Source organism: Eulemur rufifrons, chromosome 16 (genome assembly GCF_041146395.1).
Source record: "Eulemur rufifrons isolate Redbay chromosome 16, OSU_ERuf_1, whole genome shotgun sequence".
Lineage (NCBI taxonomy): Eukaryota > Metazoa > Chordata > Mammalia > Primates > Lemuridae > Eulemur > Eulemur rufifrons.
In genome coordinates, this window is record NC_090998.1 from 49,415,606 (window position 1) to 49,429,176 (window position 13,571).

General features: G+C 35.7%; 1 protein-coding gene across 2 annotated transcripts in view; it reads left to right on the plus strand.

Moving 5' to 3' along the window:
• The first annotated feature begins 221 nt into the window (after nucleotides 1-221).
• Nucleotides 222-13,571, plus strand: part of SRGAP1 (SLIT-ROBO Rho GTPase activating protein 1) — a 253,270-nt gene continuing 239,920 nt past the window's right edge. For both annotated transcript variants that reach the window (XM_069489992.1, XM_069489993.1), the window contains exon 1: nucleotides 222-288. In XM_069489992.1, the coding sequence (XP_069346093.1) occupies nucleotides 222-288 (67 nt within the window). The remainder of the gene's footprint in view (nucleotides 289-13,571) is intronic.

Below are 13,571 nucleotides of genomic sequence, written 5' to 3' on the forward strand. Positions count from 1 at the left end.
CGGGTTAATCTAGTTCTCTACTCGCTCCTTTTTTCCTCCTCCTCTTCGTCTTCCTCCTCCTCCTCTTTCTCCTCCTTCTCTCCCTCCTCCCTTCCCTCCTGTCGGTGCTGCCTCAGGGTTCCCGGCGTGTGGGAGTACAACTCTCTGCCTCGCCAAGGAGACCGGTTTGTGACCACTGAACAGAACTTGCCCATTGAAAGCAAACCCGGAACAGCTGGATAATGTCCACCCCGAGCAGATTCAAAAAGGACAAAGAGATCATAGCCGAGTATGAAAGTCAAGTCAAAGGTAAGGATGGGAGCGGCTGCCTGGCTCCTTTTGTGTGCCGTCTTGTCATTGTGCTCGTGGAGTTGTGTTTCTAACTTGGTGTCTGCGTTGGAGGAACGTAGTGAGGGACAGCTCGAGCCCTGGCTGAGCTACCCGGGGCTTCTCACAAGCCAGTCCCCAGTTCCAGTCCTGGTCCCGTCAAACCCACAGGGAGCTGGAAACCGGGTGACTTCCCCCACTGCCCGTCCACACCTTCAGTAAGGAGAGCACTGGCTTTAACTTAACCACCTTCAGCTGGGCAGTTTACACGGGGAGGCAGGCAGCCCTGGTAGATCCTGCCCACTTAACATCATCATCATCATCCTTTTTAAATGATCCCATTATCACAACATAATTTTTTTTTTTTTTTACGAAGTCTTTTGTAAAGTCTGAACACCAAGTGGTCTAAAGCCTCATTGAGTGCAGGCTATTTCAAACATTTACACTGCTCACTATTAATTTATTAGGGTGAGTCCTCCTTTTATAAAATAGCTCCCCAAAAGCCTGGCACTTAAACCAACAGTGACTAGTGGAATCTGACTCCTCCTTTATAATGGGCCAGTATCCAGTGCCATCTTTCACACCCACATGGGAATATTGCTTTATCATTTGCTGGGAACCACTTGCATGTAAAATAAAGGTTTGAATATTTGAGTAGTAGTTTCAATCCATTTACATTGTAAGCTAATGAAGGAAACCTAATTAAGGTTGATTAGTCATTTTTATTTTCCGTGTCTTGTGGTTTAAAAAATAATTCTTTTTCTGTAATACAAATATTTTGTTTTGCTGCTGAAGTGTTTAATAAACATATATTTGTTCGTTAGGGTTTTTTTTTCCTCCTCTTTTGTAGTCTCTCGGGTAGCTTTCCTGACTGAGACAACGAATGGTGTGTTGGTATATCTGCTGTTCTTTGGTATATTCAATGCAAAGTTCATAAAGATTGTTATGTAGACACCTGTGTTTGTCTATATACAATCATATGAAAGGGCTGCTGGAAAAGGTATTACCATAGTTGCCTTGGGCAAGGCAGGAGCAGCGTGAGTGTTCTTTTGTGTGGTCAAGTTGTGAAAATGCCTGGAGTCCTGTGAGAGGACCCTGTGCGGGAATCCAGTATCACTGTGTGCCAATCCAGACCAACTCATCATGGCCACGGACAGCAAACAATGTGCAAGCTCAGGGACTTAGTTTCCTTTAGGCTGACCATTATAATGGAGTTAAGCTAAACACTGTTCAGGAAACACAGATTTTTATCTGCCTGGAATTAAGATAATTTATACTTACAGGAACATGTTAAGTTGATGTGGAAGTTGTATTAGCAGAGAAGTGATTATTTCATCAGAGCCAGGTAAACTTTCTAATGAGGGTAACCTTTCTTTTCTTAATGAGCCCAACACAGCCTAAAACCTTTCATTCTAAGGCAGTACTCTTGTTCACAATCACCATTTCTCTGTGCAGTTTTTCCACATGGCTCTTTGTGGCAGGTCTTCGAGGGGTGGCGGTCTGGTTTTTCTGCTGCCTGGAGCACTAATTGGCAAATGCATTTCCAATTGCTGGTTTGGTTATCTCTGCTCTAAGGTCATTTGCTCATGATCAAGTCCTTATTTGAAAAATATTCTCTTGATGAATTTCTTCTAGTGTTTGAACTCTGTAGTTATGTGGTTAGTTGTATGCTTGAGTGTATAGGCTCTCTACATTGATTAAAAATCAAATGAAATGTGTTGTAATATGTCTATAAAATCCAATCCAAGTAAAAATTATGAACATAGTGAAGATGATTTTTGGAACTAATTCTGTCCCACTGGAAGTGACCTTCTCTCTATTTCCTTCAAACCCTCTTCCCTTACACACACCCAGTAGAACTTAGGCTGCTTGAGGCCTCTTCACTGTACCTGCCCTGCCCTGTGTCCAGACTTTACCTCCCCCTGCAATATTTGCACATTCAGTGTCTAACCTAGATCATTACATCTGTAAGCAAATATGGGAATAAGGCAATACAGTGTCATTGGGTCATGTACACATTAACTACCACAAATTCACCTGTACTTCTGGGTAAAATCAAGAAGGGAGTGGGAGAGAAATGACAGGTAAATTAGTCATTTACTGCATGAGGCCAGCTGTCCTATGCAGGGAGAGTAGGCTCCTTAGTAAGGATAGCCTGGGAGACAAGACTCTGGTTTTCTGCTTGCTTCCTGAGTGCCTCTTTAAGGGTGAGCCTCTTACCCTCACTGAGTGCTAGTCCAGTATTTAAAGATATGCATTTTTGGAACATACTATTCTTTTACTTCCAGCCAGCTACTTTATCTGATAATAAACAGAAGAAACTGGTCTGTTCTGTTGCTAAAGGAAAGCCTAGCTGTGTTGGACTCATTAAGACATAGGTGTGTTCCCAATGAATAAAGACATGTATTGGATTCTATAAGTGACTTAAGTGTGTGAGTGATTTCAAGAGTCATTTTGATTATATGTAATTTTTTAGCCTTCCAACTTAGAACCTCATAGTCTGGGGTATTTTCCTTTCTTACTCTCTCCCATTTTCCCTGATACCAATTGCATTTACCCAAGAATTCGATCTAAAGGAAAGACTTCAGATATGGGATTTTGCCACCATGGCTACTTGCACAGGTTTTGGGAACAGACTTCATGGGGCTATTCTCAACTATGAAAAGAACCATCCTTGGTAATAATTTGTAATTGTATGTATAAGTCCATAAATGTATTTAGTTTGTTGTATCATTTTGGGCAAGTCATTTAGCTTCTCTCTGGGTTTTGGTTTTCTTAAAGAAGTTTGGATTCTCTCAATCCTAAGGGTCTTTGAATTTAATAGAAGACATCAGTTTATATTAATCACTTCATAAAATTTTCAAGCTTTTTGAATTTTCTTTTGGCTGCTCTGTTTTGGGGGGAATCATCTTTGCTTTCATTTTTTTTTCAAAATAAGTTCACAAACACTATTTATCAATTGAGTTCTTGAAGAATTAAAGTGTAATATAATAAAGAATACAGAAAAATAATAATCAAACCCAGGTTCAGAGAAATAGAGCATAGAATTATAAGACAGAGAGGAATTGGGAATTATGCAAGTAGTTAAAGATAGGTTTAAATCAGGGATAAAAAGGAACCCCACACAACAATTTAAAAGGAATGTATTAACTAGCAGTAGAGAGACTGAACATTTCATGCCTGTTAATCAACTTCTCAAAGACTTAGAATCAAGGGGAATCTCTTGTTTGTATGGGCCATTGAAAAGCAAGTGTGTCTGGAAAAGTATATGAAACTCAAACCAGTGGATTGTGTTATTTGTCAGTATCTCTGGCAAAAAGCTTAGTAGTGGAAGAGATTGAACAATTGGCTAACAGAAGATTTTGAGATTATCTGTGGATTTTAGTTAGTGATCTATGTAATCTTTGTATTCTGCAGCAAAAATATTGTAGAGCTACACATATGGGAACCAAAAGACTCAAAAGACACATTTTATGAGGTGGAACTTATAGATGAGAGATTGTGTTTGTTTTTAATAACGTGTTGTCAGTTGCTAAGAATTGACAGCTATTATTTGCAATATTTTCTAGGGATAGCACCATACTGGTCTACATGCAATATGTACAGAAAGTGCCAAGAAAATCTGTTGTTCTTTGACCACTGTGTTGTCTGAAATACAAACAGTACATTTTGGTAGCAGATGGAACATGAAGAAATGCCAGTTTAATTTGATAGGGCCCTACGTCGTGCCATAGATTTTAAAAGAGAACTTATAAGTGCTGCTGTCACTAATGTGGAACCTGAGTCTATATCTAATGTTCTTTCATCTAATCTGGAATAGCAGGTGACAACAATTTAAATTATGGATTAAAATTTTATAGCTGGGAGGGACTTTAAACATTTCTTGTCCAACCCACCATTTACATGATGCAGGAAGGTTTAATGACAGAGTTACACAATTAACTATGACATACCTAGGACTAGAACCCAGGTCATCTGCTTTTCAGTGGCAGTGATTTACTTTTGGATTCTTCTAAGTAGAAGATAGAACATTTATCTGTTTAGACTTTACATTCATTGAAGGAATCATAGTTGGACCTGAGAGAGAGAATAGTAACTCTAGTCTCTGAATAGGAGTTAATTAAATTGATTAACTATAACCAAGTTTTTTTTTTTGTTTTTTTTTTTCCACGAAGATCATTTCAAGGGACCACAATGCCCAGGAGGCAGTTCACGTGGTGGCCTTTAAGGTCAAGAAAAACAACATGGTGAATATGTACAAGTGTAATTTGCTTGATGTTTTAGAGAAGCTAATTTGCAGCTACTGCAGCAAGCCCTCTTAGGTGCTTGAAAACCTGATTAGTTTCATGGACCTCAAAATATATTAAGAAATGGTTTTGGAGAAATTTTTGAGCAAGGCATGTCCTTCTGAAACACACGAGGGTTGGAGTGTATAGTACAGGGTGGTAAATCTCACTGCTAACGATTTACATTGCTTTGTTTACTCCTGTGTTATGTACTGTGTTTAGAAGCCAGACATTGTCAGCTCTTTTCTAGGTTTTAGAGTCTGCTTTGTGGATTGGCCAGACCCTTTTAAAATTTCATTCATGCTGCCTATTTTCACTTCAATTCAAACAACTAAGAATTAAGGTAAAGAAAAGGGAATACATTGTATGTCTAATTCATCTATTTATGTTTTAGTAGTTTGAAGGCAGAAGTTGGGATTAGAGACAATTATGGGAAGGTATTTTTATTTGTCGTCTAGGGTTACTTCCTAATTTACCGACAGCATATCTATGCTCTCCTGTTGATATCTCAGAATGGGAAGAAAGATAACATAGTATTTAGGAGCAAGGACTTTGGTGTTAGTCATCTAGCCTTGTTACTAATTAGTTGTGTGACCTCTAAGACTCAAGTTCTTCATCTATAAAATAGACATAATAATAGTACTTATAACCTTGTTGTCTTTGTGAGAGGGCCAGGAGGTGATTTGTGAAAGCAATTATCGTAGGCTTGGCACAAAATAAATAGTCAATAAATGTTAGTCATTGTTATCTGTTTAATTTTGGTTTTCTTTCTATCTCAACTCCTTTTTGTTACATTATGATTTAGGTAAGTCTTTTTTTTTTTTTTTTTTTTGAGACAGAGTCTCACTCTATTGCCCAGGCTAGAGTGAGTGCCATGGCGTCAGCCTAGCTCACAGCAACCTCAAACTCCTGGGCTTCAGCGATCCTACTACCTCAGCCTCCCGAGTAGCTGGGACTACAGGCATGTGCCACCATGCCCGGCTAATTTTTTCTATATAGATTTTAGTTGGCCAGATAATTTCTTTCTATTTTTAGTAGTGACGGGGGCGGGGGGGGGGGGGCGGAGGGGGAGTGGGGTTCATCGGTCTTGCTCAGGCTGGTCTCGAACTCCTGACCTCGAGCGATCCACCCGCCTCGGCCTCCCAGAGTGCTAGGATTACAGGCGTGAACCACCACACCCAGCCAATTTAAGTAAGTCTTTCGACATTCAAATACATAATCACCAATCTTGCTACCAGAATGGATTCCAAGTGGGCAAATCTTGAATTATCCTGAGAAAGTGCCATGTACTTTTAGAATGGAGTGAGTTTCATAGTGGAATTAAAAAGGGAAATATAATAGGTAAAACAGAGAGATTGTCAGCTCTTTATAAGGTGGATTTTATATTGTGTCATTATTTTTTATCCAAGCACAAGTAACAAAGCCTAAAATCACATTTCCTAGCCCTAGGCTGCATGTGTTTGCTTACAGCTTTTGTTTTAAATTTTCTCTACCTCTGTTCAGTGATGATATGTGGAAAATGAAAACTATAGTCCAGTTAATGACTTTTATTTACCTGTGGATAAAAATGATTCTTATGACATCAAATAAAGTCACTGACTTAATTTCATAGTCTTGAGAAAAATATTTTCTTTTAAAATCAATGTAGAAATAAAAAACTTATAACTGCTAATTTGCTTCTGTTTCACTAGAAAGCACTTTAATATTAGAAATCATTGTCTATGTATCTCCCATGCCCTCCAGTCCAGGACTTCATTAAACATTTATTGATGAGTCACGTAATTGTTTGGAATAATAATTCCTTTATAGTGCAAATTAACATGGCGATCATTCAAAATTACCTAGGGTGTCCAATCAAGTATTACCACAAAATTAAGTTGAGCGCAAGTCATTTGTAACTTCTTTAGAAATTCACAAAGCTGGAAACAATCTAAGTGTACAACAGTGGGGAATGTTTAACTAAATTCCACTGGTAAATTGTTAACTAAGTTGTATACATGGAATGTTTTGCAGTCATTAACGATGGTTTTTGAAGACCACCTTATGATATGGTTAATTATCTTGTAATAATTGAAAAAAGGTAGACTATAAAAAGGACGGTGAAATAATAAAGATAGTCACAACCGAAGCTAACAGTTATGGAGCACTCACAGTGTGCAAGTCACTGTCGGCTGCTTTGCATGGTTATACTGAAATTTACATGTCCATAGCAAGCTATAATGCAAGGTAGGAGGAATTTCTAGTTATTTTTCCTGCTTAGTATAGTTTTTACTTTGTATGTCTTTGGCCCTTGGTTGGTTTTCAGGCTTAATGCCGCAATAATCTCACTTTCAACTCCATCCTCTTTGAGATTGGGAGTGGTCAAGGTAAATCCAAGCAAAGCCTAGTGTCTGGATTAAACCTCTGATGATCAGATTTGTCCAAGGGACAATTCCAAACTTCTTGTTTGCTTATAACTCGTTGATGTACTTTAGTTTTTCCTTGTTTTGAGTTCAGCTATCAGGTGTGTGTGTGTGTGTGTGTGTGTGTGTGTGTGTGTTTGGGAGAGCAAGCTTGCTTGCTTGCTTGCTTGCTTCGTTCCTTCCATTCCTTTCTTTTCTTTTTCCTCCCTCCCTCCCTCCCTTCCTTTCTTTTCTTTCTTTCTTTCTTTCAAATGAGTACAGAAAAAGATTATTTACAATTTAAAGAATAATAGCAAAATGAACACCTGGGTATCAGCCACTCAGGTTAAGAAATAGAACATTACTAGTGTGTTGGAAACCCATATATGTCTCTTGCCTGACAAATCTCCCTTCATCCCACTGCCACACAACAACAATTCTGAATTTAGTATTACTCATTCCCTTGTTTTCTTTAAAGCTTTTCTATAGTTTTATAGTATTCTTTATAGTTTTGATATATCATGCACTCATATATCAAGTATACAGAGCCATTTGAACACTTGCTGGATTTTTAATAATCTTGGAATTGGTGTAAATTTAAAAAATTACAATAGTAGTATTTGGGCTTGTATAACAAATCTTTATTTTTTAAAGATACACACTTGAAACACTGAAGTATTTATGGATGACATTATGACATCCGGGATTTTTTTCAAAATAATCTTGGGGAGGGAAGAAATAGGTAAGGATACAGATAAAATAAGATTGGCTATGAATTGATAATTGTTGCGTGCATGAGGTTCATTATATTATTCTCTTTATTTTTGCATATGTTTGAAATTTTTCCTAATAAAAACTCATTGGTATTTTGATTGAAACCCCATGAAATTATAAATCAATTAGGGTAGAATTGGCATCTATATGATATTTATTCTTCCCACCCATGAATATGAGCATTTCTCCATTTATTCAGTTGTTTTAAAATATCTTAGAGTTTCATATTTTCTATGTTTTTGTTAGGTTTAATATCCTGATATAATTTTTGTTACTAACATTCATGAGATCTCTTTTAAAATTGTTTTCTAGTTGTTTCTGTTAAACAGAAATGTGGTTTATTTTTGCATATTGGTCTTATATCCAGCCACTTTACTTGTCTATTATTTCAAATATTAATAGTTTCTTCATTTTTTATAAAAAAAATTTATTATTTACAAATAAAAATTTTATTTTCTCCTTTATAAACCCTATAGACTTAATTTATTTGTCTTATATCTTTGATGTAAGCAGAATTTTGAGCACAAAACTAATAAAAGTGGCATTGGCATTCTTTTCTTGTTTTCTATTTAAAAGGGAATACTTTTAAGTTCCTCCTTCCTTGAAGGATGATGATTGTTTTCAATTTATAATATATACTCTTTGTCAGGTTAAATACAATCTTTTGTATTCCTTGTTTGCTTGAAGATTTAATCAGTAATAGAGGGTTGAAAGTTGTCTTTTATTTCTTTCTGCATCTATTGGTATTTTGTGTTTTTTTCTTCTTTAATCTGTTAATATGATGAGTGATACTTAATATTAAATTATCTTTCTGTTAATATGATGAGTGATACTTAATATTAAATTATCTTTGCATCAAATCTGTCTTCAACATTGTATTTTGTGTGCATGGTGTTTATGTTTATATATAGAATTGTATTCATTTTGCAGATATTTACTATAAAAATATTCTAAATTATTTGTAAAAACTGGCCTGTGGTTTTCCTTTCTGATAATGCCCTTGTCTGGATTGATATCTAAGTTATGCTAACCTCACAAAATAAGTTGGAAAGTATTGGTTCTCTTTCTATTTTGTAGAAGAGTTTGAAACTTAGTTTATGTAGATCTAATTATTTTATTTGCATGAAGAATTTTTTAACTGCTAATGATCAGTTAATCATTTTCTTTTTTAGTTATAGGATTATTTATACTTTCTATTTCTTTATTCTCTTTAAAAAAAATTTTTTTTTAAATAGACAGAGGGTCTCACTGTGTTGCCCAGGCTGGCCTCGAACTACTGCTGAGCTCAAGTGATCCTCCTACCTCAGCCTCTTAAGTAGCTGGGATTATAGGTGCGAGCCACTGTACCCCGCTTATACTTTCTATTTCTTCTAGAGTCAGTTTTGATAAATTATATTTTTCTAGAAAGTTATCCATTTTGTATAAGTTTTTAAATACATTAATATAATATTGATGACAGTATTTCCTTATTTTAAAAATAAGGGCTGATCTGTATTAAATTTAAAATATTTATTTTTGCCTTATCTCCTTTTCTTGCTGAATTTTAAAATGAGTTTGTCTATTCTTGTTAGTTTTTCCTCTCTATTTTGTTGATTTCTTTTTTTTAAGGCAAGCATGGAAATGAGGTTTGTTGAGGAGAGAAAGATAGGATTATAGGGCAAGAGCAAGATAAAAGTTTACAGAGCTTGACACATATGCCACAGATGACAACTGGACCCACTGTCACAGCAGGAAAAGAGCTATTTTGTTAATTTCTGCCCTTATCTTTACTATCATTTTTTAATTTTCTTTGAATTTATTCTATTCTTTACCTATTTTCTTAAGTTGGAAACATAACTCATTCATTTTTTATCCTTGTTTTCTACTATAAGCATTTAAGGCAATGGATTTATTTTCTAATATAAGTGCTATTTCTAATATAAGCATTTAGAATATAAGCATCTTTTAAAATATAACATTTCCAACATAAGCACCTTTTCTCTTTTAACATCAACATTAGAAGCAACAACATTTCTTTTCTAACATAATTGTTCTTTTTTTTTTTTTTTTTGAGACAAATTCTCACTCTGTTTCCCCAGCTAGACTGTAGTGGTGTCATCATAGCTCACTACAACCTCAAACGCTGGGGCTCAAGCCATCCTCCTGCCTCCTGGCTAATTGTTCTGTTTTTTTATAGAGACAGGTTTGCACTATAATCATTATTTCTGATGTATTTCTTCTAATATAAGCATTGTTCTTAACAAAGACATCTGTTCTTCTTCACGAATATTTATAATTCCCCTTAAAGTATCACTTCTGCATCTCAAAGTTTTGATATGTAAAGTTTATTAGTATTAAGTTCTAAACATTTTTTAATCTTCATAATGGTTTCTTCTTTGACCCTTATGGTATATAAGGGTGTGTATTTACATTTTTTTAAATGTGAGATTATTTTTATTTTCCTTTTAATATAATTACATTGTGAACTGAGAGTAATAGTGTTTGAAATTAGTTGAGGATTGTTTCCTCTTTTTGTGTTCTCTGGATGAGTTCATGTAAGATTGATGTGATCTGACCATACATGTTTAGTAGAACTGATCTGTAAAATCATCTGGGTCTGGTGTTTTCATCAAGAAAAAGAAGCAATCTGTCATTCTTCCAAATTGTCAAATTTCATGATTTACTGACATAAAATTGTTTATAGCATCCTCTTTTTCTTTTTTCTTTTTAATCTCTGCAGTATCTTCAGTTATGCCTCTTATCTATTAATAACAATTGTCTGTGTGTATTTTCTCCCTTTTTTTCTTTGATTGACTTTGTCAGAGGTATGGTTATTAGCCCTTTCAAGGTACTAGATTTTTGCTTCCTTGATTTACTGTATTGTATTTTGTTTTCTGTTTCATTAATTCATCTTTCTATCATTCTCTTCTTTTTACTCTTTTTTTGTTTTTGTTGTTGTTGTTATTGTTGCTGTTTTTTTCTTAGAGACAGGGTCTCACTCTGTTGCCCAGGCTGGAGTGCAGTGGCTATTCACAGGAGCGATCATAGTGCTAGTACCTCATATTCCTGGGCTCCAGTGATCCTATTGTCTCAGCCTCCCGATTAACTGGGACCACAGGCTCATGCCACCATGGCTTTCTTACTTTTTTATGAGTGTTTATTTGCTCATCCTTTTAAATTCTTATTTCTTTTCTAAGTTCTTATTTTTCTTCTTTCCTAATATAAACGTGGAAGGTTATAAAATTTCCTCTAAGTATGGCTTTACCTGCATTCTATACATTTTATATATAGTATTCTTAATCTTTTAGTTCTATGTATTTTCTAGTTTTCATTATGATTTTTTTTTACAACTCATGATCTGTTTAAAAGTATGTTTTTAAATATCCAGATATACAGAGTTATTTCAGTTACTTTTTTGTTACTCATTTCAAGCTTAATTGTATGGATACCAGAGAATATGGTTTGATTTTACTGACCTTTTGAAATTTTTTTCTCGACGAGGCCTTTCTTGACCATGCTTTAAGATTATAAACCTCAACCTCTCTGGCCCTTCCTATCTCCCTTCCTCTGCTTTATGTCTGTCCATAGCACATATTATCATTTGACCTATTTTGTACTGATTTTATCTTGCTTTTGGGCTTTTGAAATTCCTTACTTACGTGAAAGCTTGGTGATATGGTTAAAATCATATTTTAAAAATATTTTATCTAGCATCTTAGTTTCAACCAGGAGGGTCATATAGTAGTATGTATCTACATTTATTATCAGAAGTAGAAGTCTAATATCCACTGGGGTTTTTTTTTTTTAGCCCATCAATAATTACAATTATTTTTAATTTATCCAGTATCTATTTTAGCAAGAGATCTCTGTAGTATATATAGTTCAAGTTATTATGGGAAGAATAAGTCTGTGTTTTTTCCTAAAGAGAATCATGTGCCTCTGGTCCTGGCTATCCAGAATGATGTTTATAATCCAAGAGCTCTATACGCTGAGAAGGAGACATTGTACTGGAGAGCAAACAAATGTTACACGAACACTTTCAATTTTTCATGTATAGGTTTGTGTCTGCACATGGAAAAACCCAGGATATATGGGTTTTAGGAATGAAAATGTGTAGGAAGGGTTAGAGAAAGGCTCTGATAGGGGCAGAACATGAAAACATCCACATTTTCCTGAACAATCTGCGATGCTGCTGGGAAAGCTCTGGGGTCTTGCTGTTGCAGTCATCCAGAGTGTGGGCTTTCATTCTTGCAGTTTGCAGAGGACTTTTGCTTTCCTTGTGGACCTGTTTCTACCAGTTTATCCCTTGTGCTTTTTTTCTACTCCAAGGTTGGCTGTAGAGGCCCTATGGGGGAGGTGACACCTTCCAGGCTTCTTGACATCACAGCAAAACGGCTGATGTGGTGTAACCAGAATATTTACAAAGGTTCCAGTTCTTTTATTTATTTATTTATTTATTTTAATTTTTTTTTTCTCCCTCCGTCTCAAGCATCAGTAATTCTTAAAGTGCTCGGTGTCCCAGTTCCTGGACTGTCATTTCTAACTCCCTTCTCTGTTGGTCTGTAGAAGACCTGTGGACTTTTGCCCTTGGCTTTTATTGTTCTGAAGGTGTGGCATGCAAAAACAGGTCCCTCCTAATGACCTCCAGCAATTAAGATAGAACAATAGGTGTCTGCTTATCTTAAGTCAGACGTTTTTCACTTCCGAAGACATCCAAATTTTAGTCTGGCTGTGAAATTAGCATGTTTTAACATTGGAATTAAGCCTTTAAACGGCATTTACTTAGGAGAGGGAGTAGGAGGAAGTCAGTTTGTTTTAGGTCTGTAATGGTTGTGTGTGTTGCCTTTTGATGTCTCCTCATTGCAGCTCACAAAAGTTTTCTTTCGAGGATCAGTGATGGCTTTATCCTTGTGCTCATATTGATTGCCTACTGTTCAAGTACAGTTCAGTCCAATTATAATCCCCAAGCACCAGCAGAAAGTCCAGAACCTAGCGAACTAAAGGTTGAATCATTGCTGTGGTACTAAGTTCTGTCTGTTCCCTGTCCTTAGAGGAAAGGTAGGTTTAAAAAAAAAAAAAAGTAGGTAAAAAGAGCACCTTTTTAGAAGGTGCAGGTTGAGCAGCACTGTTTTCTTTGGCCGACCCCAGGGCTGTGATTAATTTGTTCTCATTTCCTTGGCTGTCCCCAGTTTTTATCTTTATTTTCATCATTACAGACAAGGGAGGCATCCTTTGCTAATAGTGCCGCAGAGAAAGCTGGTAGGTTTTGAAAATTTAGAAAAGAGAATTTGTGGGTTTTTGTGTCCCTTAGAAAAAAGTTTTCTGAGTACAGTATTACAAAAAAGGAAAGTAAATGAGTGCCTTTTCAAATGGTCACTTCATTTTTAACTAAACCTCTATTGCAATTGTATTGATAGTGTTTATGGAAACTCTCAAATGTGTCACCAAAAGTCTGTATTTGAAAGATTTCGAAACTGTATTTTTCTAGAGTTTAAAGTTTTACTTACACACATCTATCTGTATTCTCCAAATACCTAATCTACAGATAAATAATCTTCTTTGAAGCTGGGAACTCTACTCGCCTGCAGTTAGGCTCTTTTCTGTCAGGCATCTCATTTCCTCCAGTGGTCTGGGAATTGCCTCGTGGAATAATATGCAGTAAGCGTTGTAAACTTACTTACAACACAATAAAACTTACTTTTATTATCTTTGTGGCCATTCATCTGTTGGATGTTTCTGTTATTCTCATAATGTCATGCCCCATTTTCAAATAGTGTATAGCACTTGAAATAAGCACACTTGCTTAGATTTACATATGTTTCATGTAGCATGATAGTTTCTATTG